Source organism: Sapajus apella, unplaced genomic scaffold, assembly GCF_009761245.1.
Source record: "Sapajus apella isolate SASKATOON/1434 unplaced genomic scaffold, GSC_monkey_1.0 scaffold2, whole genome shotgun sequence".
Classification (NCBI taxonomy): domain Eukaryota; kingdom Metazoa; phylum Chordata; class Mammalia; order Primates; family Cebidae; genus Sapajus; species Sapajus apella.
The window spans coordinates 1,569,285-1,596,907 of NW_022436942.1; the positions used below are offsets into that span (position 1 = coordinate 1,569,285).

A 27,623-nucleotide genomic window follows, 5' to 3' on the forward strand; every position below is an offset into this window, starting at 1 on the left:
TATATATACATATATTTAGAAAAATATATAAAAATAAGACAATAAGAGGCAAGTGGAGGTGTGGCTGGCATTTAGTGGGCACACTGAATGCTTAAAGAAGTTCCACATATTGATTCTGAAATCATAGGATGTCCTACTTAGGTGGCTACAGTGAACACTGATGTGACAAAATCGTTCACATCCTGGTTCCTGTTTCCTAAATCCTCCATACCGTGGATGTGAACGGACACACTCTGGTAAAACACTCATCTTAAATGCAATACTTTAAATATAATATATCACAGATTTTTACATTAAATAGAAGAAAAACAATTATACTCTCATTCACCAGTGTCTTATTTTTTTGTGGCAACTTCAGAATCGGCACGTTACTCCTGCTTTCTGTGTAAACTTCTCAAGGAGCAGAAGTTGGAACAACAAACAATAGACCATCTGTTGCCTGTTGTATAGACTGTGAGTATTTGGAAAAGAAAGTAGAAAAGAGACTAAGCACTCCTCATGTTCATCCAGGTGCTATGGTCAAACGTTTGAGTCTTCATCTGTAATGCTGGCACTGGGGGAACGGGCAGCAAAATCTTTAAACATGTCATCTTCTTTTAACATGTGCTGGAAAACAAGGAGACAGGGAGTCACACTGAGAGCCAAGAGCTCAGAACTACACATTCTCCAAGAGACATGAGGTCTTTTGGGGTTGTTGTAAAAGACATTTATAGAATAACATTTTCAATTCATTTCACAAACTCACCGTCAGGTTGTTGATGCCTTCAGAGAATGCACCTATCTGTCTCACTGTCCCTTCTGAATCTTCCATCTGCAAAGAACAAACCAAAATGTGACATATGTGTTTTCACAATTTCAGGGAAAGTGCAGCAAGAGAAACAAGAATCTAAGAAGAAATCATGCAAATAGCACTGAACGGGGTAGGAGCAACAGAACACTTCTGGTGATAATCTCCTCTCACTACTGCAATCAGAAGTGAAAAATCAGAAGAGACACTTTACTGACACAGCTAGTCTAATGCCTTTGCTAACAGTACCAAAGGATTGTTTATTGGAGTGGAAATATGCACTCCCACAACTTGAATCTGAAAACGCTGCATAGAATAACCTGTCCATTCCTAACATGTTTTAATACAGAGATGGCATAACACAGGTAAATATCACAGGCTTTGGTGCCAGAGTGACAGGTTGAAGACCTTGGGCAAGTTACTTAGCTCTCTGTCTCAGTTTTCTTATCTCCAAAATGAGAATAACAACAGTATCCATGTCTTAAGGTTACCATAAACATACATTAAGTGCTTAGGATGGTACCTGGAACATATAAGCCATCTCTAAGTGTTCACTATTTTTTATTAACATCTGTATTTTTAGTTATTTGAAAAAAAATCCCCCATCAGACACAGCATACAAAGTTCCCGTTTAGTGTCTGAATGCTGGAAGCACTTGAAAAAGGTATCCAGTATTGGACTTACCTGCTCTAACCGGTCCAAATCATCTTCATCATACAGGCGCATATCCAAACCAGCTTTAAATCCTTTCTTAGATGCACTTCCTGATGCCTGTCCCAATTCCATTGGACAAACATATTCTTCACCATCTTCCTGTTTCTTCTTTCTCAAATTCCCAAAATTGCTAAAGGCAAGTTTCTTTGGCTTTGAAAGAAAAGCAAACAAAAACATCCAAAGGATCTGATGAAATTCATATAATCAAGGACTGATAACATGTAATTTTTTTTGCATCACTCCTCTCCCCTATATGTGTAATTTAATTATTTACCCCATGTAGAAAGAAAAGTAACTGGATGTTTAAATTTGTATAAAAAAGAAAGGGCATCCTAGGCATACAAATGATGCAATGATAAATGATCCTTGTTATGAATCTCAGAAAATTAATCTTATTCTTCTTATTCATGTCAACTAGCTGGATAGTCACTGTCTGGAGTGGCTCCAAACTCCTGGTCTCAAGAGATCCTCCTGCCTCAGCCTCTGGAGTAGCTGGTACTACAGGCACATGCCACTGCACCTGGCTTCATTGTTCTTATTAGACAGGCCTTAATGCAATGAGATTTCTCAGGGTTGAGTCCAATTTTGCAAGGTTTTTCAATCTAAGATTAGCAAAATAAAATGGACCTTACTATATTTTTTCTTGGGCTGAGGCTATATGATTATCTTGTGTGCCTATTCTGCTTCCATGACAGAACTGGTGATTGCTAAAAGAATTTTTTGGAGAGAAAACTTCAGTGAAACTTAGAAGAGAAACTCCATCTTGGTCATTGGATGACTCAGGCAGATAGCACAAAAAAAAAAAAAAAGTAAAAAGAACTTGGCACAAATTTCTGGAGGACCTGATAACCCATCAAGTTGGTTGAGATAACATATTTAGAAGACTTAATCCAGGATTAATTTAAAAGAAGAAAAAGTAATCTGAATTTGGTATGATCCATAAATCCAGGTAAACTAGGAAATATCCATTCTCTTCTGGTCCACTTCTTAAGTATCTTTTCCTGTTTACAAGCCTGGTCAATTGTAAACCAGACAAGCTGAATCTGTACAAGAGAAATCTCTCTTCTATACTTGACTTATAAAAACAGAACAACTGCAATCAATATTTGAACCCAAGTTATGGGCTCTCTGCACTACCAATGCATGGGTTTTGGAAGCCAACATCATGCTCTTCATTATTATTTTTTGAGAGACAGGATCTGGCTCTGTTGCCCAGGCTAGAGTGCAGTGGCATGCTTATAGCTCAATCATAGCTCATTGCAGCCTCAAACTCCTGGTCTCAAGTGATCCACCTGTCTTGGTCTCCTAAAGCACTGGGATTACAGGTGTAAGCCACCATGCCTGCCTAAGAGGGAGCACTCAAAAAGGGACACGAACCCTGGACCTTCAGATTAAAAGTCTGATGCTTTACTGACTGAGCTATCTGGGTGCATTCTCTTAATTATTATACTTTTAAAAGATATATACTCAGTTATCCCTCAGTATACACGGAGCATTAGTTCTAAGACCCTCATGTATACCAATATCTGTACATGGTTCAGCAGTACCTGTGTACCTAAAAAGTCGAGCCTCTCTATATGTGGGTTTTGCATCCCTCCACATTTGCTTGGAAAAACAAAAAAAAACAAAAAAAAACTAAGTAGGAGTGGACCTGTAAAATGCAAACTCACGTTCTTCAAGGCTCAACTGTTCCTTCAACTTGTCAGAATAGGCAGATAGCTAGATATGAGGGGAAGCCCATGAGAAAAGAGTGGTCTGGAAAATCTCACACCCCAGAAACCACCCAAAACATGCATGTTAGAGATGAGCAGAGTGGAGGAGAAACACCCATGCAGAAAGAAACGCCCCTTAAGATGCCCAGTAATCTCACAGAGTGAGTGATTACTGGGCATCTTAAGGGGCGTTTCGCCTGCCAGAATGTAGCTAGCTGCATGCTGACAAAGAGGAGAAGAGGGCAAAGGAGAAATTCCTAAGATAAATGCAGATACATACAATACATATAGATTTGACTGCTACACAACCTTTTGGGGGCGGCGGGAACGAGCAATGCAGCTTTTAGGTAGAACTGTAGCCAATACCCAACCCACGCATGCGCACCAGCTATAGTAAGGGAGGGTCCTACAAACCTGGGATGGGAACTAGGCAGGGAAAAGGTGAGGACTTAAGGCAGGAGCGGGAAAATGAGATGAAAAAGACAGAGACTTAACACAGAGGCGAGAGCTTCAAGAAAAAAACTGGACATCATAAAAACCCAACACAGAACTCTTGGGTTCATTCTCTTTCAGCAGCCCACTGTGCCTTGGTTTTCGGAGTGCACTGTCCCTTTAAATAAGCATCGTTACTGTGACCCTGCTGTTTTCCTGGCAGGATCAGCTCCTGTACTTTTTTTTTTCCTACAATAAGCTCTTTGCTCCCTATTTCCCTTCAGTAAAGCTCTCTGCTATCTGCGAACTGTCTCTTGGCCAACATCTTTCTCCTAAGACAACTAAGCAATGCTTAGACAAATGAGGATTCCTGCATTTGCTGGAAAGGAACCCATCCACAAAACTTAGTAAACCCCAGAAAACAGAATAACCAGGTAACTGACACAATGTGGTCTTTGCACCAAGCAATTATTAAACTGTACGAGCCTGAACCAACCTTCACTTTGGCAGTAGCTGTTAGAAGGACATAATCTGGCAGCTCCATGGCATCTCGCTTCTGGTGCTGGGCCTCAGCCCCGATCAGAAGGTTGAAATGAGTGGCCAAATGTCTTCGCAGCAAAGTCTTATTTGGTGGGATGTTCAATAACTGAGCCATTGTTTCTACATTAAAACGAGGTTCTAGAACCTGTTAAAAAAATTAAGCTTGTCAAAAGTCACCATAAATCATACATGTTTGTATGGCGCTTTATAATTTGCAAAGCTCTTTCACTTAGGTGATCTCCAGTGATCCTCTCAACAGCCCGGTGAGGTAAACAGGGTATGGACTTCGATCTTTAATTTGCATATCTTTTCTCCATTTTGCCCAAGTTAGTGAGTGATAGAGCTGGTACTCAAATCCAGGTTTCAGGCATCCCAATATCAGTGCTCTCTACCTCTTTGGGGTGCAGTCCGTGACAGCCAACTTCTTATGCAACATCAATGTGCAGAAATACAATCTGCATCCTTGCAAGTGTTTTCAAACATGATCACATGAGAGACAGCAGCTACGTGTTATTCAACATGAAGGGGACGATAAAAAAGAACTGGCTTTAAATCCAATCTAGAGTTATATGATATCAATACAAATACTCTGAAAGGAAAGATTTACTAGAAATTGCGCAGGAGGGTTGGGTCAGATGACTTTAGGATTATGGTAAGCACAAACTGATAATATCCTACTCACTAGACTGATGGAAACAAAATAAGTCAATTTGAAATTAAATCAGACCCTTACCATGAGCCCACCATGGACGCCACTACCTCTGAGGTTGGGGGCATATTCTGCCAAGTCCACGGAACGCAGCCACTCCATCACTCGATGGTTCGTCCACTTCTGAACTTCTGATGGGGTGATGCTATTCTATAGGAACACACAACAGGATCCTACATATTAAATTGCATTTTCTGTCTAAAAGGTCTGGTCCACAGAGAACAGTTACTCAACATCCTACTAAATGCATAAAGAAAAGGAAAAATTTTCTTTCTCTAACCTAGGCTGGAGTTGCAGTGGTGTAATCAGGGCTCACTGCAGCCTCCACCTCCCAGGCTCAAGGTGGATCCTCCTACTGCAGCCTGCTGAGTAGCTGGGACAACCAGCGTGCACCCACCATGCCTGGCTAATTTGCTACTATTTTTGTAGAGACAGGGTCTCCCTATGTTGCCCAGGCTTGTCTCCATCTCCTGTGCTTGAGTGATCCTTCTGCCTTGGCCTCCCAAAGTACGGGATTATAGGCATGGGCCATTGCACTTACCCAGAAAAGGAAGTCTTTGTAGATATTTATCTCTGTGGATTAGGGAGTCAGGAAATGGAAGAAAGCATACAACCAAGAAAAGGAAGAAGCACAACTAAAAAAGAATGCTTGGCTTTAGTTACACAAGTGGAACCACCATGGAGTAAAAAGGAAAAAATACAGAAAAAGCCTAAGAAGTAAATGAGGCTGGATTTTAAGCCTGCAAGAAAAAATAGCTCTTAGTTTCACACACATGGACAGTCCCATGCCTGGGAAGTGCATGCTTACAAACCTCAATATTAAAATGCTACCTCATCAGATGGCCGCCTCCGTAGACAATTTGGTTCAAAGTTATTGATTCTCAGGACCTGGATGGCCCTTTTGATACTGAGATGGTGTAGCACACTCACAACCTTCAAAGACAGTAAGTCATCCTGCAAAAAAGAACAAAAGGAAGAGCTCACTGTGCTGGCCTGTAGCTGAGGACTTTCTTAGGGAATCTCAGAAGACTGGAGTAAGAGGAGAAGAGCCCTTCAAATCAATATGCCCCAAGGGCTTGTCAGAGCTCTCAAAGCTTTTATACAGTAACAGAACTCACTTTTCCATTTGGAACCACTTTCCCAAAACCCCAAATTAGTATTTTTGCCAATGAAGCTGGCTTCCACCTGTTTCTCTCTCTTCCAGATGCTCTGAGACAGGACTGTAAGACCCCACAGCTCTGAAAAACATAGTTTGAAAAGCACTTGCTGGGTCACTACAAAAGGTGATTTGCTTTGACTTGATCTGTACATACCATAAATAGGGAATGCCTTTGTTTCCTCTTTAGTTTTGAAAACTTTATCTGCAAATAAAGCACATAGGCATTGACTAAACTGCCCTTTCTATTTCCTTTCAGCAGATAGTGAAGAGCAAACAATGCTCGCAGATGAACATGATCAGGGCTTGGTTTTCTCTTTTCGTCTTTTTTTTTTTCGGAGAGACAGGGTCTCACTACATTGCCCAGACTCTTTCAAACTTCTAGGCTCAAACAGTCATCTGGCCTCAGCCTTCCAAAAAGCTGGGATTACACACAAGCCACCATTCATAGCCAAAGCTTGGTTTTCTGAACTAAAGCACATCATAGTTTTGGGGAAAATCAGAAGAGTGCTCTTGTTATGCTATTCCCTGATCATAATAATTCTCTAGTTCTAGATTTTTTTTTAGTAAGGACCTGTTTGCTATTGAATAGCTCTAGATTATAATGGTTTATCTAGAAAACACTGTGAACCATTTTGGAAAAACTGTAACAACCAGTGCAAAGGTTTTGGTCAGAATTAAGGAGAGAAAAAAATGAAGTTATAAGTATCACATATATATATATTACCAATCAACCCCTTCAAGGAAGAATTTTCACCAGGCTGTGGCTCCTGGGAATATTTTCAAATATAGCAAACACACCAAAACAAATTCTTTCAGAAGAAGGTGATATTGCGGGCAGTGTCAAGATAAACACCAGTCTACTTCCAAGCACGCCCAGAAAATAAACAAGGAAAACATCTATCTTAGACACACCTTTCTGATAAAACATTTCTTGTGAAAAAAAGAAAAAAATGTGATCTACTACAGAAATAATGAATACAAATATTAATTAGTTTAAATCCTTCAGGCTACTAGCTGGGAAAAAATTATTTCCTAAATTTTTTTTCTGGATTAATTTCTAAAAAGTAGCACCCTAAGTCAGAAGAAGTATTTATTTTAATGTAAGATTGAGACACCCATTCCAAACACTTCAATGTAGGCTATTTTCATCTAACTAAAGTCTAACAGCTTTAAAAAATATCTGAATGCACAATGTTTACAGTGTGATTAAAATGTTAATTATTTTTGAAATTCTTTATACTTTTAAGGATTTTTAAGAGTTCTTTTATATCAAAACAGACTTTCTGGGTGATTTTCTTCTTAATTTGGATTTTTAAAAACTTTTTATTTTAAAATAATTTTAAATCTGTGGACGAGTTGCCAAAGATAGAATAGAATTCTGTATACCTTTCACAAGGCTTCCTCTAATGTTAACGTCTTACATAATCACGATTACACTCATCAAAACTAAGAAATGAACACAGACGATAAGACAATCAACTAAACTGAAGACTTTATTCACATTTCACCAGCTTGTCCAGTAAGCTCCTTTTCCTGTTCCTGGATCTAATCCACATTAAAACATATATTTTGTGACTTAGGACTTCTGGGGTCAAATTTTCCAGGGTCATTTACTCTTTTAGAGCCATTTCACAGACTTGTGATTTTAAGCTTGAATTTGTTCACATTGTCGGGGGGAACATACTCACACTTAGACAGGAAGGCAAATATTTACTCAATGGGTTACAGTTATAATCGTGAGCTATTAAAAGCAGGGATCTTGAAACAGCCTGAGTTCAAACTCTCTATGACTTTCTATTGCTAATTGCGGAAACATGGTTACCAAGTTACCCAACCTCTGGATTCCTTCCTTTATACGCGTAAAAAAAGTAGGGATAATAATGTTATAATACTATAGATACACAGAGTGTGTGTGTGTGTGTGTGTGTGTGTGTGTGTGTGTGTGTGTATATGTGTATCTACACACACATATATGTATGTGTATATACATACACACACATAATCTATGGTATTATATGTATATAATACTATCTCTATATAGTACTATATAATTATATTGTATATATATGAACAAATTCAAGCTTAAAATCACAAGCAGTTTATGTGAAATGGCTCTAAAAGAGTAAATGACCCTGAAAATTTGACCCCACAAGTCCTAAGTCACAAAATATGTGTTTTAATGTGGATTAGATCCAGGAACAGGAAAAGGAGCTTATTGGACAAACTGGTGAAATGTGAATAAAGTCTTCAGTTTAGTTGATTGTATTGTCATCTATGTTAATTTCTCAGTTTTTATGAATGTAATCATGATTATGTAAGATGTTAACATTAGAGGAAGCAGAGTGAAAGGTATACAGAATTCTATTCTATCTTTGGCAACTCCTCCATAAATCTAAAACTATTTTAAAATAAAAAGTATTAAAAACATGTATATATAGTATACACACTATAATAATAGTAATATTAACTAAAAGGGTTGTTGAGAATCCAGTATTAATATGAGCAAAATGCTTAAAAGAATGTTTGACACATAGTAATGTGCAACATACTACACACATTCACATTATTTCACACAGGTTTAAGTGATGTGCCCATGAAGGTAAGGGCTTGGGTTCGATGGTAGAAAAGAAAAATCCATGAACTGAACTCCAAGTTTTTTTAATACTGAGAAATGCCTACTTAAATTGGCTGTTTAAAACTTTCCACTTATTTGAAAAAGATATACTTCGGGTAGTTGGGTTGAAACCCATCATCTTCACCAAAAATACAAAAATTAGCTGGGCACAGTGGCACACACCTGTAATCCCAGCTACTCAGGAGGTTGAGGCAGGAGAAGTGCTAGAACCCGGGAGGTGGAGGTTGCTGTGAGTCGAGATTGCACCACTGCACTCTAGCCTGGGTGACAGAGCGAGACTCCATCACCATAAATGAATGAATGAATGAATTTAAAGTAGAACATTAGTAGTGGCGTGGAATCTAAAACAAGGTTCTCTTGGAATCCATCTTTCCCACTGCTGTAAAGCAGGAAATAGTCGTATACATTGGCTGGAAGGTAGAAAGTACAATAATGAAGGAACCAGATAAAAGTCTGGCCTTCCTCCCTTCTCCGTTAACCCCAGTAACTCCTGCTGTGGCAGAACCAGGCTGAAGTGAGATGGGTCATAGGGTTTCAGGTAACAGTTGTTCAAGGAAGAATGGAAGGGAGAAGACAAGATCCTGAAGATGTCAGGTCAAAAGGGTAGCCTCTTCCAAATGGTCACTGCACATAGAAACATATAACTTAGAGACAGGTTGGGCTTCAAAACTCTACATTCTATTTAAAAAATATCTTTAGGCCAGGTATGGTGGCTCATGCCTGTAATCCCAGCACCTTGGGAGGCTGAGGCAGGCAGACTGCTTGAGGTCGAGTTTGAGACTAGCCTGGGCCAATATGGCAAAACCCCATCTCTACTTAAAATACAAAAAATTAGCTGGGTGTGGTGGCATGGGCCTGTAGTCCCAGCTACTCGAGAGGCTGAGGCAGGAGGATGGCCTGAACCTGTGAGGTGGAAGTTGCAGTGTACCAAGATTGTATCACTGCACTCCAACCTGGGTGACAGTGTGAGACTCCATCTCAAAAGAAACAAAAAAGTAAAAAATATATTTATGAGATATAATGTGCATACCAGAAAATGTACCCAATTAAAGTGTACACTTCAGTGTTTATATAGTTGAATATATTACATACAAAATCAACCTTCTGAAGAGCTTAAATTAGGCTTCCCTCTGCCTACATTGGTGTTTCAAATTATCCCAAGGCTGTTGCAATCACAATCACGAAGTGCTACAACTTCAAATATGCCCGCCACTCCCCTCAATTCAAGCAACACCTTCAAACTCTGGTGGAATCACTGAAAACACTGTGTTTGCCCTACTCAATTTCTGTGTTTTTCAGAGAAAAAAGTTTTCCTCCCCCAAACCCCAGGAGTGAGCCACTTACAACAGTCATGTAGTGTAGCATTCGACCATCGACCCGTCCTTCATCAAACTGGGTCTTATACTGAGGGAGGCCAATATCATCCAACCATCCTAAAAGAGAGAGAAGCCAGTGTTGTCACCATGCCACAAAACATCTGTTCTTGTGATTAAAAGGAAAAAGCAGCTACGCACATAATTATTTTATTTTGTTAGAATAAAAACTTCTTACTAGTGACCCAGTTGAAATCCAGCTTCCCATGATTAGTTTCTTCTTCAGATCCCAGGGCTTGTAGTGCCAGCTGGAGCTTCTTTCGATGAAGTGAATGCTTGATTCCAAGTTCCTGAAACAATAAACATTGACTTTATAACTCTATCTGTATAGGCTGGGTGCCACTGGCAAAGGATGCAAAGTTCTCCAAAATGAAGCTAACACTAAAGGCCCAATTCAATATTAAATTACAATACTAACTTGGTCTAAGAAAATGTTGTTGAACAAAAGGTCCCTGAAAAGCCAAGCCCACCACAATTAGCTTAGTGATGTGTTAGGTATTCCCCAGTAACTTATTTTCTTTGTAAGCTAGGAACTATAGCATGCATAAAGAGAATTTGACTCTTACTTTGTGCAAAATACTATAATTGGAAAGAAATTTTAAATAATTAGATATAAATTGTAGGGTATTTTTTTTTCTTTTGCAAAGTGAAATGAATTGCATATATTACATTGAGAAAATAGGCCAATGATAAAGCCATACAATGATTTTGAGAAATATGAGCTTAATTATTCTTCTGTAATTATTTTTCATTAAAACGCCCCATGGCTTAAGTGTTCCATAAGGAATCATCAAGACCAGGTCCTCCCAAGACCATCTGAAAAAATAAGCATAAAGCAACTGAAAACCAAACCTTTTGTTTAGAGAGTATTTACTGGCTTCACTCATGGCCCTTTCTGGACTATAACACAACCCTACATTCATATTGTCTTCTTCTCAGTACCCATTGTGTAAACAAAACAGAGAAGCAATCACCTTCTCTAGATCTTGTTGAGAAGCCTGCAAAAGCGTTTGGCCAGATGCAATCCACTGCTTGCCAGAATTCAGGTAGGAGCCCAAGCCCTGTTCCATGAGCCAATTGCAAACCTGCTCCTTGGTCCACTTGGCAAATGGCATATCCAAGTCACTGCAAGAAAATGAGTAATTGCACGAAAAATAATCCAAAGCCAATCCTGTGGCTTATACATTCAATAGACATAGAAGTTCCCTGGTGATACACAGTTGACCATGAAAAGCTTAATTTTTTGCATACATTGAAGGAACGAGTGGTATTGGAGTTGAAAGTTATCTTCTAAGACCACTGTTTTCATTTCAAATGAAACCACAAAAGATTTAATGTGATAGAGCAAGTTCCACAGAAAAAGAGTAAGTTGGACAAAGATAAATCATTGTATTAGTTTCAACCAATGTTGTTTGAAGTTTGGATTTCCAAACAGGAAGCTCAGTTGGATTGAAAGAAACTTAAGCCTAATTTAATTTAACTTCAGGTTTCTTTCCATATGGTAACCAATGAGAAGAGGGCAGTGTGTTGTCACTGAGTGCAGGAAACAATAATCAAAGCAAAATTCCTGTTTTCTTTTACCTAGATACATGAATAGTGTTCCTGTTCTGGGGTGGGGGCAGGGTGCACAGGAGGAAATGAACGTGTTTTTTTTTTTTTGTTTTTGTTTGTTTTTTAAATAGCACTAGGAATTCTAGTGTGTTCAAAGACAGCATATGGCAAATGAAACTGTTTGGTATTTGAAGAAGGCCAAAGAGAGTTTCCTCCTTGATGAAACTTGCGTCCAGTGTTCCACCCATATGGGCGGGGCTGTATTTAAAGGGTTTCTAGCCTATAATTCTGTTAAAAGGTTTGTTACGAATGACTTGTACTTTATGTTTGCCAACCCCACCCTTTTATGCTCAGTGAGTCGATGTGGTAGTTCCAAGCCAGCCCTAAACTTCGATAAGAGTGTCGGAGCAGTTCTCAAAGTCTTAATGGATAAAATATTATATAGTCTTGATAAATATAAGAATTCTGAGAGAATTTTTGTCTTTAAGTGCTTTCATAGATTCTGTTGTATACTATGTCTCTTGAGCAGTTATTATGTGCCAAATATTTAACACATATTAACTTATTTAATCTTCACAATCAGCTTTTGGGGTAGGTACTAATTATGATGATGAGAGAACTGAGGCACAGGGCATGGAAGCCATTGCTCAAGGTCACCCAGTTGGTAGAAAATGGTAAAGCCAGAAAGCAAATCCAAGTGGTCTGATTCTAGAACATACTCTTAACCATTATGCTATCCCATCTTTCTAAAGCTATGCTTTAGAGTACTTACAATTACCATCTATGTAGAATTTAAGTCTGAGAGCCATTCTAACACAGATGCTGTTGATGCTTTAGCTCTGGTCCCTCCCCTAGCTCACAAAGCCCTCACCTTCTGTATGTTCATTAACCATGGACAAATTGCACTGCTCTAAATATGATGGCTCCTTTCACTAGGACAGCATTAAGCAATGACTTTGTTCAACCCCATGACAGTACTAACTTTGGAGGACTCGTGAGGTCATGATGCTTCATCAGTTGGCTGTTCTCACCTGTTAGACTGTCCCAAGTCTCGAGACCAACCCAGTCGGGGCCCTGCAGTTGCCCTTGTACCTCCTCTTTTGAATTCGGACTCAGATATGTCATCTGGGTTGAATGTAGTTGATTGACTTCTCCTAAGTCTGTAGAAGACATAACACACGCAGCCAGTATTAGACCTGAGGAGGCCTTAGACTTGCTAATCACAGCATTTTTAACTAGTGCAGCTACTGGAACTAATCCTCTTTGTGTAGTTAATATAGACATTTAAGTTTAAACTTTAACTAAGACCCCGTGAGTTAATAAATCCCACATCACAATCCAAACTTTCTTCCATAAGAGGAATACAAAGCCCTTACAGGCTCATACCCATTTTCAGCCACTTTTAAGCAACATATAAGACAGGGCCCATTCCACTTGTTCACTGCTTTACTTACTTTCCAAAGAGTTTCATGATACCTCTGGATTTCTTTTTGGAATCTGGAGATGGAGGCGGTATCTGGAAGGGACTGTTCCCCTGTGAATCTTTTGGTGGAGAAGAAGCACCAGCCAGGTCTAGGTGCTCTGCTGTCTCTTTTTCTGTCTCAGCTACTCCAAGAGCAGAATAAAGACAATGAATGTTAAAATATGGAATGAACATGATAAGATATTAATCTCCTTGGTTTTAGAACTGTTAAGAATTCTTCCATTGTTCTATAAATCAGTGATTTACAAAGAGCACCTTGTATATATTAAAAATGGAACACACATGTTCTGTTCCATAGTTTACAGTGTAAAGTTAATAAAATTACAACCCCTTTGGAGATTAAAAGAGGGTGACAGGATTGTCATATTCTTTCCTTGAGTGATTTGAATTCATAATGGAATTATTCTCAATCTTTCCACAGCACATAGTACTGTTGATTACCTCCTACATCCTTCAAAATCATTTCCTTTTGCTTCTTGCCATGACAGTCTCCTACATCTGTCATCTGACAGTGTCTCTGCTGTAGTACCTCTGCTTTTTTTTCCTTCCCCATGCCACTTTAAGATTCTGTTCTAAGTGCCCTCTAGAGGATCAAAATCTCTGGGCCTAATCTCTCTCTCCAGGCTCTATATCTAAATGCCTGTAATATTCCCAATTCAGTGTGTTGGGACATCTGGGACTTCACAAACTCATCCAATTTCCCTGAGAGTCTTTTCCTCTCTTAAATGTTCTTATTTGATATTTGGTTAATACGAATACTGTCCCTATTGATCTAGCTCAAACTTCATATCATTTTCCTTTTACTCCTTCTTCTTCTTTGGCACTTACATCAAATCAGTTACCTAGTTCAAGCAATTCTTTATTTATGAAATGTATTTCAATCTATTGTATCCTAGGCACTAAGAGTAAAATGAATATGCATACATTTTTCTTTTGATATAAAGTAAGTGCCTGTTGATTTTACCTTAAAATAATCACATCCACAATTGCCACTCTCAGATCTCCAAACATTAACTATTTTAGTTCTTTTAGCTGTCCTGTAGTGGACAATCCCATACTAGCAAACACAAGGGCTACTGTTGTCTTCAGTGTGAGATTTTATGCTTTATAAAGGAAAGTAAAAGTTGTACTAAAATCACAGGAACAGTGTTTCAGCAAGATCTACAAGTTGCAGAAAGTTGGTTTTTCTACAAAGCAGAGCTGTGATTACAGGTTATAATAAGCAGCATTTACCTCTTAGCATTAACAATACAGTTCTTCTAAGAAAGATGCAAAACACTATTTGAAAATAGTTATCTGAATAGATCAGTTTATTTTATGCATCCAGTGTTCATTCTAGACATTTAAATCCACAGAGAGAGAAGTCCCGTTTGCTGGTCCACGTGAATAGATAGGTGGATATCTATATAAGGTAACAGCACCTATTGGAAAAACCCAAAGGAACTTTTCCAATTCACATTCTTCAACCATGATGGGTACAGGTGGCCCTGAAAATGCTGCCTGGCTTATCCTCATCTTAAAACCACCATATTTCTCTTTTTTATTTTGAGAACTTTTTTTTCCCGGTTGTCCCCTGCCTTACAAAGAGGAAAACTGAGCTGTCCCTCTTCTAAAATCACTTTGGGAGCAACTCCTCAGATATCAAGTAAAGTTGCTTCTGTCATCACTGAATATTATCTCCATCTTCAAAGTAATAATATGTCAGAATAATGTTCCCCTAAAAGAAGTAAACCTAAAACTATAATATTCAATGTCTTCTATAAACATCCTTATTTGTCTAAACACATTTCTTTTTGGAGGCTGGGGGAAATGTAAGCATGGAGAATGGATGGTAAGGATCTGGGAGTTAGTGTGTGGTAATGTGCACTTCAAGGCTGTAAGACCTGTAATGTACAATGCCAGGACATTCCTGCCCTGCACTCTGAGGGATGCTGCACACATCTAGGTCCTCTCAAAGCTACTCACACAGTGAGTGTTACCAGCATTGGTTAAAACAGCATTTAGGCTTAGAAGCAAAGCCTCTACAGAATCGTTTTTAGCAGAAGGTAGAGAGAACACTCTGGAAGAGAGAACTACATTTTCTGATTGCTGTCAGATTGCTTTCTAGAGCTCACAGACGCCAAGAGCAGGGATTAGATTGGTTTGGAGCACAGTGCTGACAAAGGCTGGCATGCAGGGGTACAATACCTAAGGTGGGTGCACTGGCACTTCGTTTACGATCTTCAGATATCCCAACAATGCACACAATCACACGCAGCCCAATGGAGAGAACACAGAGATGACAAAATGAAACACAGATCAGACTCCTCCTTGCCAAATACACACTGTCGAGGAGAGGCATGCACCACACTGTGCTTCTGATGTTACACACAGGCTCAATGTCAGTGTTAATTTATCCACTATCACAATAGATGGGAAATGCCATGATGAAGTCAAAGGGAATCATGATTTTAGGTCTTTCCACTAAGTTTATATCACAGGAGAGAGCATGGTGAGAATCTATATATCTTCACAACACTAAATTAAATTCACTGAGGCATTTTTTGTTAACTTCCCCCTAAGTCATTCAAAAACATTTCTGAGAAAAAGAAATGAATCAATGAATGAGGGAATAAGGGAAGGGAAGACACTGCTCTTTTCCTCCTTCTGGAAAAATTAGGGCAAAGGCATTTTGGCCACACATACCCAAGTTTGGTGCACTTGCTGTTCTCTTGTTACTTTTGATTTTAAAAAAGCCCCGGCCAAAGGAAGATCTGACTTTTCGAGTGCCGAAGGGGTTGTCGTCCACGGAGGTGACCTGCCCTGGGGGTCTGGGAGGCAGGGTCCCAGATGGCCTGCTTTCTGCCGGAGCTCTGTCCTGAAAGGCAGATAAGAATAGTGAAACAGCTTTCAGGTGCAGCATCCTTAGCACACGCCAGGCTAACAACAAATACTCACGCCACATCCATGAGTTTATTTAAAAGGTAACTGAACTAACACATTGATTACCAATGTCAAATGCCTTATCACAAGTTGAAAAAAAATCAGTTCTGAAAGCTACTTAAGAAACAACAACAACAAAAAACCATGTTCATCGCTAATCTAGAATTAATATGTTTAGGGCTTTAAATATTTAGGATACAAAAATTCTTAAATTTTGTTTGCTTCATTCCTCAAAAGACATGGAGATATCATATAACCAGAACAACAGCAGCAGATTTCTGACTTTTCTAACAATTATGACACAGATTTAGCTATAATACAGTTTATATTCTTATAACTATGCCGATAGAAGCCCAATATAATATAATTATTCTACAAAGCAGGCATTAGTCCAAACTTCTATGCCAGCAGTATAAGAACATTCTACTCCAGTTATTTTAAATATTCTCCTCAAAAATAATAAAATGAAGGCACAGTGAGCAACTTCATTTTGAGCTTTTCAGTTCTTTGAATTGGTGATTAGAGCTGGGTATAACATAGTATGGTATATTGTTTTAGCATTATTCAAAGATGCTTTGCCTAGACCAATGTCCTGAAGTGTTTCCTCTATGTTTTCATCTAGCAGTTTCATAGTTTCGGGTCTTATATGTAAGTTCTTAATCCATCTTGAGTTGATTTTTGTTGATATGGTGACAGGTGGAGTCCAATTTCATTCTTCTACATATGGATATCGAATTTCCCCAACACCATTTATTGAAGTGGGTGTCCTTTCCCACTGTATGTTCTTAGCACTTTATACAAGGATGCTTTTGTCTGCTTGCTCTCATTTCTCTAATAATTCTTGCCCTCTGCTTCCTTTTTTGCAGAAGTAGAGAGAAGGGTGAGGGGATATAGATATTTTAGGTGGTTGTTTTACTCTATATATCTGCAGATCATAGAAACTAAAAGTTTACAGATGGCACAATTTAATGGTATTACTATTCACGGCTCAACAATGACATCCAAATCATTTAACCATTTATTGAACTGAGAGGACAAAAAGGACTCTAATTATAGCTGTCATCACTGGCTGCTTTGTCAGTCCTATCCACATATGACTCAGGTACTAAGAGCCAACAGTCAAGAGTCCATCTGGAAGTAGCCTATCAGGCTATAATCTTTGCAAGGTTAATGACAGAAAATCAGAGGACAGAACAGGGACAGTGGCTCATGCCTGTGATCCCAGTGCTTTGAAAGGCAGAGTTGGGAGGATTACTGGAGCTCAGGAGTTCAAGACCAGCCTCAGCAACATAACAAATCTCATCTGTACTTAAAATAATAACAATAAAAAAAATCCCAGTATGGTGGTGCATGCCTGCAATCACAGCTACTTGAAAGGCTGAGGTAGGAGGATCACCTGAGCCTAGGAAACAGGCTACAGTGAGTTATAATGGCACCACTGCACTCCAGCATGGACAACAGAGCGATACTATCTCAAAATAAAGGAAAGAAAATCAGGGGAAAGAAGAATCAAGCACGTGTTGATGACATTTTGAAGCACACCAAAATGTTTGCTTTAGATGGACACTGGTTGTATAATCTAATGGTAATCTAAGAAGGGCTTTTAGGGACATCCAAGGAAGCTCAGTTATGGTCATTAAGAACATGAAGTAGCATGATTGGGAGATAATGGTTATGTTTTTTAACTTATTGAAGTGACATTCACATAACAAAATTAACAATTTTAAAGTGTACAATTCGATGGCATTCAGTATGTTACAACGTTGTGCAACCACCACCTCTACCTGATTCCAAAACATTTCCATCATTTGAAAGCAAAACCCCTTCCCCTTAAACAGTTTCTCCCCATTCTTCCCTCCTCTCACTACTGGTAGCCACTGATCTGCATTCTATTTCTACAGATTTATCTGTTCTACATAGTTCACATAAATGGAATCATATCATATGTGAACTTTGTGTCTGGCTTCTCTCATTTAGCATAATGTTTTAGAGGTTCTGAAAGTTTTTATCTGCTGGAGACATTTTAGCAATTTACATGTAATGGAAGTAGAAATATTTTGGCATTGTAATTTGGACAAAAAGTTACCTCTGAAGTCTTCTGAATAGATTCCTTTTCCTGTTCAAACAATAACAATATTTGAGGTTGTTAAGGAAATCTTTTATATAATCCTGAATTTGTCACATACAACTCCATAAGTTAAAATAATTTTATATATACTTCTAAGCTACAAAATCTTAGTATCACTTATTTTCTAAAATGTTGTATTAAAGTCTCCATTTTTGGTTTTACATACTATTTTCAATCCTTCATATTCATACTTCTTAATATTTACAGTTAACTCTAATATCAAGTAATTTTCCACTAGAGAAACCACAAACTCTTCATAAGAGTTTTATTTGCAAAAAGGGAAAAGATGAAGATCCCTAAATATTTTTTTCTCCGGATAACAGACCAAAAAAACCCAAGAACAACAACAACGCAGAACCCACCCCATCAGATGTCTCTTTCTTCAGATTGCCCAGGCTGCTGGACTTTTGCAGACTTGAAGTTCTAAAAATAACAGTAATAACAATTAAGATTAATAATATAAGTGGCTCTGGTGCCACTAAGTAAAACATCTTGGAAAGACACTAAAATTGTGTGTGGCTTGAATCCTGGTGATAAAAGAAAATCTGGAATCAGGCAGTCACTTATATGCTTAACTAAATGACTACATTTAGTTGTTTCAAAAGCAGGGGTGATTAACTGTCCTGCCAATAATTCTAGCCATCCTGCACATGTTAGAAGAGCTGGAAAAACACTTAGGACTAGCCTTGTGATGTCAATATTCAAAAATAAGCCAGTGCTTTCCTTGGACTAGTGGTGTATCCTTTGCATGTATACATTTAAACTAGGAACTTTAAAAATACTCAAGCACTATTTACATCTAATCCTTCTAATTAAAATAAAGAATGAAGGTTTTACTTTTTAATTCACAAGTGAATCACTTTTCTGAGTCTCACAAAGCAATTCATTTTATAGTTCTAATTAAAGCATAGTAGAAGAATCCCTAATGCTGCCCATAATAATTCATTTGCTATAACAGTGAAGGCAACATGACACTATAAACATCCAGAGACTTTCTCTTTCACATAATTAGTATTCAATAGTATAGAGCTGGTGTTACTAAAAAATTGAAGGCAGAGATATGTGACCAGTTTAGAGAGAGAAAGTGACAGAAGTCATGTGTTTGGCTCTATGAAACAGAATATAAATATGCAAATTTACAAACTTTTAAAAGGCATTTATTCTGTATTTATGTGTATATGTTGCCAGAAATATCAACTACCAAAATAAAGTAAAAGATAATATAGCGAGAAAAGAAAAATCTCATCTTTGAATACTGCTCTGAAAATACACTTTCCTAATTTAATCCAGACTTTAACTTGGATAAACATAGATATGAGGTCAGCTCACAAAACTGACAGTGCAAAAAACCCATCTCAGCTTTTCCCGCATCACATCATTCTCTGTGATGCCTTCCCACTGGACTCAAAATATGCCAGTACAAAAATGAATTAAAGCACTGAACTTCAAATGAAAACTGATGAAGGCAGGCTAAAGACCTGCAACATTCTGGCATGAGATAACAGCAGATGAGCAAGTATTTACTTGTAAACTTACAGCTCCCTGCCTTCACCCTCACCCAATTATTACAGCTGCATTAATTTATTCAGGAATTTAACAGCCTCAGGCATTTGCTGTTAATATTTAGTTATTGTTAGTATAACAGAACTCTCTTCTTTCTCAAGCCTCAATCACATATTTTACATTCAATAAAATATAACTTACAAAAGACTATCACGCAGTTGGGTATCAACAGTAGCACCAAGGATCATCTTCCCATCACTAAAATGTAAAGAATGAAAGGTAATTATTAACTTCATGAATAAAACATCATATATGTTATAAGTGAATGGGTATGTCAAAAACAAAAAATTGTGCAAAGGAAGCTATTTCTATTTTTTTAAGGTATTCTATTTTATTTGGCCTAATGTAAGACTAGATAATTTGGGAATATGTTGGCAAAGCATTGTAATTGCTTACAGACAAACTACTGTGATATTTTCCTGTTCCCTTCAGATCCATCCTTAAATGGACTCATAGCAAATGACTGTGACTATTTAGTTTACAATCCTTTGACAGTTACCCATGACCCAGGATATAAAAATCCAAGTTCCTTAAACTCTTTTTTTTGAGACAGAGTCTCACTCTGTCACCCAGGCTGGAGTGCAGTGATGTGATCTTGGCTCACTTCAGCCTCCGCTTCCTGGGTTCATGATTCTAGTGCCTCAGCCTCCCTAGTAGCTGGGATTACAGGCATGTGCCACCACATTCAGCTGATTTTCGTATTTTTAGTAGCGATGAGATTTCGCCATGTTGGCCAGGCTGGTCTTGAACTCCTGGCTTCAAGTGATCCACCTGCCTTGGTCTCCCAAAGTGCTGAGATTACAGGCATGAGCCACCACACCTGGCCAAGTTTCTTGAAATCTCTTTCTAACCTGACCATCCCACCTCCCCAGCCTCATCTCTTATTACTTCCTGCTTCACACCTTTTATTTCCATAATACAGAGCTGATTACAGATCCCCCAGTGGATGTCTTGCTGTTTCTTCCTTCTCTAGGTAAAAATTGTGTCTGTAAATAAATGCAATACATCCTGATCTTTGGTTGATCTACTTTTTTGAACAGCTATATTGCACTGTTAATAAATGACATACTTTTCTTCAAATGAAGTCTCTGGCTTAGGAGTCAACTTTGATTTTTCAGAAGTTTCCATGCTTATAGTTGCTGGCAATAATGAAGGGATGGAAACTTGCAAGACGGTGCTATGGAACTGTAATGTAATTATAAAAAGTCAAAAATCAATCAATCAAAACAAAACACAAGTCACAGAGTACTTAAATAAAAGTAAGACAATTAAATGGTCTATTGATAAAATCTCATAATCAGTATTCAGAACTCTATAGTTGCAAAATGATTTTAGAATATAAATATCTACATGGATGAAGTACTAATCAAGAAATCATCCTGAAGGAAGAAAAATTTTGAACTTGATTCTGAATAAGACACTGAATATTGTGAATAAAACTTAGTAAGTATCATTGAGCAAGTTAATGGTAATTTTTTTTTCTTTTTTCTGAGATGGAACCTTGCTATGTTGCCCAGAATGGCCTCGAACTCCTTGGCTCAAGCAGTCTCTTGCTGTAGCCTTCTAAGTAGCTGAGATTACATACCTGGGCTACTGTACCCAGGTAATAATAGTAAATTCAAACAACCTGAAGCCCTGGCTAAAATCTTGGCTCTGACACACCTGCCTAAGTGATCAGTGATCTTAGCAAATCACTTCACTAGGTATTCATCAGTTTCACCCTCTGTAAAATAAGAATGACAAAGCCTACCCTGCATGTTGCAGAGATTTAACGTAAGATTTCAGTAACATGTTTTGCTTTCAACATTCTATTATTATTATTATTTGAGACAGGATCTCACTTTATCATTCAGGCTGAAGTGCAATTCTGCGATCATGGCTCACTGTAGCTTTGAACCCTGGGCTCAAGTGATCCTCCCACCTTAGCCCAATCAAGTAAGGGAAATGACCAAAAAGGAATTGCTAAATATAAGGAAGTCAAGATTGTTTAGACAATGTAACTATTTCCCATTCCCTCTCTCTCTAGACAAAAAAATTACACTAAAATTAAGAAACAGTTTCAGGGCAAAGATGAAGCACAAGTGCTATGAGGAAACATGGTCTTCAGATGAGCCAAGGGTGTGGCGTAAAACCCTTTGTTAAGACCTTGAGATGGACTAGGCTAGAATCAAATAAAAATAGAAAAACAAACAAACAAACAAACAAAAAAAAAAACCTTAGGAAGATTACAGTAGTACTGTCTCATTGAATCTCTGAAAAATGATCAAAGGCTCTAAAAATAATGGGATGTCCCATTGCAGCTCTGTAGAGAAACTTAGCTAGAGATAGGCTTATGGTGAAGCTGTGGATGGGTTCTTCTCTAATACAGTGAATTATAACATGATTTGTATGAAATTCTAAATATTTAAAGTATTATCCCAAATTAGACCCAAAGGGACGGAGATAGTAGAAAATGAAGAGGTGGATTTGGACATCTTTGGGCACTTTTGCAGGCACAAAACTGAGAAAACTACCCATCTGCAAATATAGGCAAAGAAAGAATGACTTGGAAGGAAGAATCAGTAGCCCAGATGACTGGCAATACGTGCCTGGCTGGATTTTGGAACTGCTATGGACTGGTGACACCTGTGAGCCTTCCAGCTCCCCTTTTTTAATGGGAGTGGCGATTGCTGTTACATTATGCCTATCCAACCATCATATGGATGTGTGGGGAGCAAATAACTGTCCTTGAAGTCCACAGCTCCTTAAGTCAATGGAACAGTCCTCAAGAAGCTGTGCACAAGGAACTGTACCTGAGGAGCTTTACCCACATCTCAACCTGGTCTGGATGGCAAGATCTTGGGATGCTGATGCCTCACTGGAATGAGACTCAGGGGTCTTTGGAAAGGGGCGAGTGTATTTTGCATGGGAGACGGTTGTAAAGTGGTTTAGCTAGAGGGTAGAATGGAAGATTATATTTTCCAAATGTGGTTGCACCAATATATCCCATCCTACCTGTCCTTACAATGTAATGTAGTCACTTGTCCATCAAGGGGTAGGGTCTATGTTTCCTCTCCTTGAATCTGGGTGGGCCTATAGGCCTGTGGCCACAGCAGAAGAGATGCCATGTGATTTCTGAGATAAATCATAACAGGTGATGCAAAGTTGCCTGGGCCTCTTGGAATGCTCACCCTTAGGACTGTGAGGAAGCCAAGCAGTCATATGTAATTGTTCTAAATGGGGCCTCAGCTGAGGTCCCAGACAAAAGCCAGCCCCAACCACCAGACATACGAGTGAGTTAGCCTTCACATGACTCAGGCCCAGGCCTTCACATGACTCAGGCCCAGGCCTTTAAGCCACTCCAGCTGATGCCAAGTAAAGTGGAGACAAGATGCTCATGCTGAGCCCTGCTCAAACTACAGAGTCATTAGCAAAAGAAATGCTGTCGTTGAAGCCACACAAAGTTTTGGCGTGGTGTACAATAGATAACAAACATATTTTGAAGCCAGTTTGATGTGAAGTAAGGAGTGTATAACTGTTTACTCCTTTCCAGTTGCTTCTTCCAAGTCTAAAGAAGTCACAGGAAAATTTTATTCAATTATCTTTCAGAGTCACCATCAGAAGTGGCCAAAATCAATTTATGTGTATAATGCTGCTTGAGTTGGTAATGAAACTGAGAGAGGAACCCACGTTTTTCATGTTATGAACAGTGCTTTAGCTTTCAACAACACAGTCTCTTCAACATGAAGGAAATATTAAAAGTCTATTACTACCTCTTCGGGAACACTTGTGTTAAATGGGTCACGACTGGGAGATCCTGTTACTGGAGTGGGTGATGGACTTTTCTCCAGATCACTGAAACCCTGTGCATCCAGCAAAGTTGAGAGGGAACTGGAATTGAGCAGGTCTTCATATTCCCCATCTTTGCCTAGGAAAAGACAAAGCAAAGAGAAGAGAACAGCAGGTTTTCATTTATATTTCACTTTTACAAGAAGAATCCCAATTATATTGAACACAAAATTTTTTTCTGGAGCTTCTCCTGGCATCCCTTGAAAAACAACACAGGACCTAGGAAACAGCATCTGAAACTGTGAACACCCAGGCCCAGGGGCTCTTGGGCCACAGTGGGTACCTGTGATATTAATAGACAAAGTCATATTCATTGACTCATCGGATTGAAAGAAAATTTAAAGTTAACTTATTCCAACAACTCTCTTGTAGTTTTGTTTTAAAATCAGGAGCTTACAAATTTTAGTATAGAAGTTATTCTTCAAGCTGAAGAATACCTGGTTAAAAAAAAAAACAAAACAAATTCCGAATAGCAACAAAATCCCATTTAAAAAACTTAGTTTTCATCATTGTTGTGCTCTTAAAAAAACATAGAAAGGAGAACAGGAAAAGCAAAAAGACAGATGACCTTTGATCTCTCAAGTGGATCCTTTTATGCCATTTTAAAGCAAAAAAAAGTCTGATGGAAAAAAGCAACCACATATTCACCAAAGTTGCAACCTTGAGAATTTTTTTTACATATCTAGAAATGAAAAGGATTAACTGCTGAACAGAGCAGTGCCAGATACTCTTTTTTAAAAATAGAAAAAAATGATACTTAAGAGTCAAATCTACAGATAATATGAAATGGCAAATCATATACTTGTTTAAAGATCTTAATCAGACCACAGCTTCTTAATTTAGGTTTCACTAGAATGTTACCCTAATTTTAACAGAATTTCGTATTAGAATTGTGTGAGGATTAAATATGACTCCTAGTGAGAAATCATTGTTTAGACAACTCTTTACTGTAACAGAACATAGCTTTCAATGGTTTATGAATATCTATGCTGCTGTACATGGTTGAAAACTACCTCTTTTATTTACATGTTCATACGCACAGGAAAAAAAGCTAGAAAGAAATAATACTCAAAAAAGCCAATAGTAATCATTCCAGGGCAATTACAAGTGATTTTTATCTCCTTTATTTTCCAAATGTTTTACAATATAGTTTTAATTAAAGGAATTAATATTTTTCCGCCTTGGTTTTAAACATAAGACTTGCACAGTTGAAATTCTATAAAAACAAATAATATTTTAAATGCTATGCATATGTAAAATTAATCACTTACAAATTTGCAATATTCCATAGAATAGAGACTCTTCTTCTGAAGGCATGGAAAATGCTGAGTGATGAGAATTGCTAGTCAACACTGATAATTAGAGGTTCATTTGCTTACTCAGATATTTATAAAATCTAATATGCTAGATCCTGCATACAAAAATATGTTGCTGATTTTTTTTTTCAAAAATCCTGATCCAAAGCAGGATATTCCTTCTCTATTAACTCATCAAAATTAAAAATTCAAAATCTGAGTGTTTCATTGGGAACTCCCAAAAGAATTATTTCCAGTGCTTACATTAAGAGCAGATAACTCTACCTATGCATTGCTAAAAAACAAGAGCACTTTCAAACTTCCTCCGCATTTAAAGATGGCCAATGCGCCCATCTGCAGATAAATACAACAAAATGCACAACTATCTTTATGTACATGTCTTACAGGATTTTTCCGAACTTACCATGATCAAAGCTGAACTCAATCCCCTTTACCCAAACCAATTTTCCTTCTCTAGGCTTCCCCATATCAGTAAATGGAACCATCATCTACCCAGCTGCTTTAGCTGGAAATGTCTTTCTTGATTTCTTCCCCCTTCTTCACTCTCCTCCTCTATCTCATTACACTGCTGTGTCAGTCCACTATAACACATTCCCAATCAGTAACTATTAGATTTTTTTCACTTGGAATAATGCAAGTCTCTGAATTGGTTTCTGCTGCTCCCAATATTGCTCACTTCCCTCCATGGCCCACTTTAGCCTCCAAAAGTGCTGGGATTACAGGCATGAGCCACCACCCCTGGCCACTGCTGACTTTTAAAGCCCTTCAGTGGGTCCCTCTGCACTTGAGCAAGGGTTGAACTCCACCCCTTGCACGACCAGTGGTTGCTCATCATATGGTCTCATCTCATCCCCTCTCCCCACTACCCACCACCTTGGAGTTGCACTGGTGTTCTTCCTCTTAAGCATGCCACATTCTTTTTCCCTGGGTTCTCTGCATATGCTGTCATTTTCTCTCTCTGGAATGCTATCTCAACTCCTTAGAGAGGCTCTCCCCGACCAATGACTCTACAGTACACTCACTCCTCAGCCTGGACACTTTCTGGCAGAGTGCAGTTGCTAATTGTTCAATTAACAAATCAGCTACCTAATTTGTGACAATGGGTATGATCCAGGAAAGAAACTGAGACCAAATGTGTAAGTTTATAGCCACTTAGAATCAAGCAAAGTAGAAAAACTTTTAGAACGACACTCTACCTTTTTTACCCTGGGCCAGTACCACAGTATCTTGCATTTTCTTGTACCTGTTCAGGCACTGTCGAAGATCTTCTATTTTCCGATCCTAGGAATAAAATAAATTATAATCTTTAATCCTACAATCATAAAAGAGTAAAAGTGATTGCTTTTACATAAAAAATAAGCATGATTCTGCTGAGAGAGCATTTTTAAAAAAGAATAAAAAGGTGTGAATTATTTACATTAGTTAAAGAATACTTCTAAGCTTCCGCAGAACTAACTGGTGATAACTAGACTATGTTTCCTACATACATTAAAGATATGGAAAAAGTACCTCTAAATTTAGAGATCCTATCCTTTAGCTGGCATCTTTAAAAACAAAAAAAAAAAACAAGGTAATAAGATACAAAACAAAAAAAAGAAAAAAGTCAGTTTCATTTACTCTCCTCTCTAACTTATAAGTCAAACCTTGAAAGAAAGGCCTCCATCTTCTGTCTTTCTTAGCCATCATTAATCACCATCTGGCTTCTCCCCTCTCAAAACCCTCTACCAAGGTGACCTCTTATCTATTAAAAACAATGAACACTTTTCATCCTTTTTCTTTTCTTTTCCTTTCTTTCTTTCTTTTCTTTTTTTTTTTTTTTTACAGGGTCTCACTGTGTCATGCAGGCTGCAGTGCAGTGGTGCAATCTAGGCTCACTGCAGCCTCAGCCTCCTGGCTTAGGTCATCCTCCCACCTCAGCCTTCTGAGTTGCTGGGAGTATAGGCATGCATCACTATGCCCAGCTAATTTTCATATTTTTGAGAGATGGGGTTTCACCATGTCACCCAGGCTGCTCTTGAAATCCTGGGCTCAAGTAATCTGTCTACCTTGGCCTCCTGAAGTGCTGGGATTACAGGCATGAGCCACCATGTCCGGCCCCAACCTTTTTCTAATTTGACCTCTCTGTGGCACTTGACTGACCTCACTCTTTCCTTCTCCTTTCACTTCTCCATCCACTCTTTCTTTTCTTTCATTTTGCTTTCTTAATCCCTTGACCAGATAGCTGTCAAACTTCTACAACCCCCATTATCTTCTTGGACTATAAAACGCTAAGCTACCAGGTTCTGTCTGTTACCCTCTTTGCTTTTCCCATGTGCTCAACTGTGTTATGAAAATGGTCTCCTTAGCTCCTCCCATTCTCATTCTGGGACTGGACATGTGGGTGGCTTTGGCTAAAGAGATATCATTAAATGTGATTCAAGCAAATGCTTGAGAAGCATTTGCCCTTTGTGGCTGCCCTGTGGCGTGGCTCTAAGGAACCCCGAGGAACTATGTGACGAAGCCTAGCTCAGTCTACAGGAGGATGGGAGACCAACTGGAGAAGAGGCGAGTCCTCCTAGCTAAGGCCAACCTAAACTAGGCTGTCAATCACCAGACATGTAAGTGACACTATCCTAAATTATGCATGCAGTCTCATCTAAGCCACCACCTGACTGTAGATGCCAGCTAAGCCAAATTAGAAGAATCACCTAGCCAACTCACAGAAGTACAAGAAAAAATAAATGTGGTCTGTCACAAAGCAAAAACTAACTGACACTTCAACTGTGGCTTAG

At 38.5% G+C, this 27,623-nt stretch overlaps 1 protein-coding gene across 18 annotated transcripts in view; it reads right to left on the bottom strand.

Moving 5' to 3' along the window:
• Positions 1 to 27,623, bottom strand: part of PPFIBP1 (PPFIA binding protein 1) — a 58,263-nt gene continuing 30,640 nt past the window's right edge. For 4 of the 18 annotated variants that reach the window (XM_032283757.1, XM_032283727.1, XM_032283722.1 and 1 more), the window contains 20 exons: positions 26,058 to 26,133; positions 24,808 to 24,861; positions 23,461 to 23,615; positions 20,778 to 20,893; positions 19,850 to 19,906; positions 18,508 to 18,568; positions 18,104 to 18,133; positions 15,781 to 15,952; positions 15,283 to 15,315; positions 13,067 to 13,217; positions 12,644 to 12,772; positions 11,036 to 11,186; positions 10,240 to 10,351; positions 10,033 to 10,121; positions 5,726 to 5,848; positions 4,919 to 5,044; positions 4,142 to 4,330; positions 1,472 to 1,651; positions 746 to 811; positions 1 to 606 (listed from right to left, as the gene is read on the bottom strand). In XM_032283757.1, coding sequence (XP_032139648.1) covers positions 520 to 606; positions 746 to 811; positions 1,472 to 1,651; positions 4,142 to 4,330; positions 4,919 to 5,044; positions 5,726 to 5,848; positions 10,033 to 10,121; positions 10,240 to 10,351; positions 11,036 to 11,186; positions 12,644 to 12,772; positions 13,067 to 13,217; positions 15,283 to 15,315; positions 15,781 to 15,952; positions 18,104 to 18,133; positions 18,508 to 18,568; positions 19,850 to 19,906; positions 20,778 to 20,893; positions 23,461 to 23,615; positions 24,808 to 24,861; positions 26,058 to 26,133 — 2,157 coding nt within the window. In that variant the 3' untranslated portion in view covers positions 1 to 519. Of the gene's footprint in view, positions 607 to 745; positions 812 to 1,471; positions 1,652 to 4,141; positions 4,331 to 4,918; positions 5,045 to 5,725; positions 5,849 to 10,032; positions 10,122 to 10,239; positions 10,352 to 11,035; positions 11,187 to 12,643; positions 12,773 to 13,066; positions 13,218 to 15,282; positions 15,316 to 15,780; positions 15,953 to 18,103; positions 18,134 to 18,507; positions 18,569 to 19,849; positions 19,907 to 20,777; positions 20,894 to 23,460; positions 23,616 to 24,807; positions 24,862 to 26,048; positions 26,134 to 27,623 lie in introns of all 18 variants that reach the window. The other 14 variants (XM_032283794.1, XM_032283776.1, XM_032283725.1 and 11 more) reach the window with 8 other exon arrangements.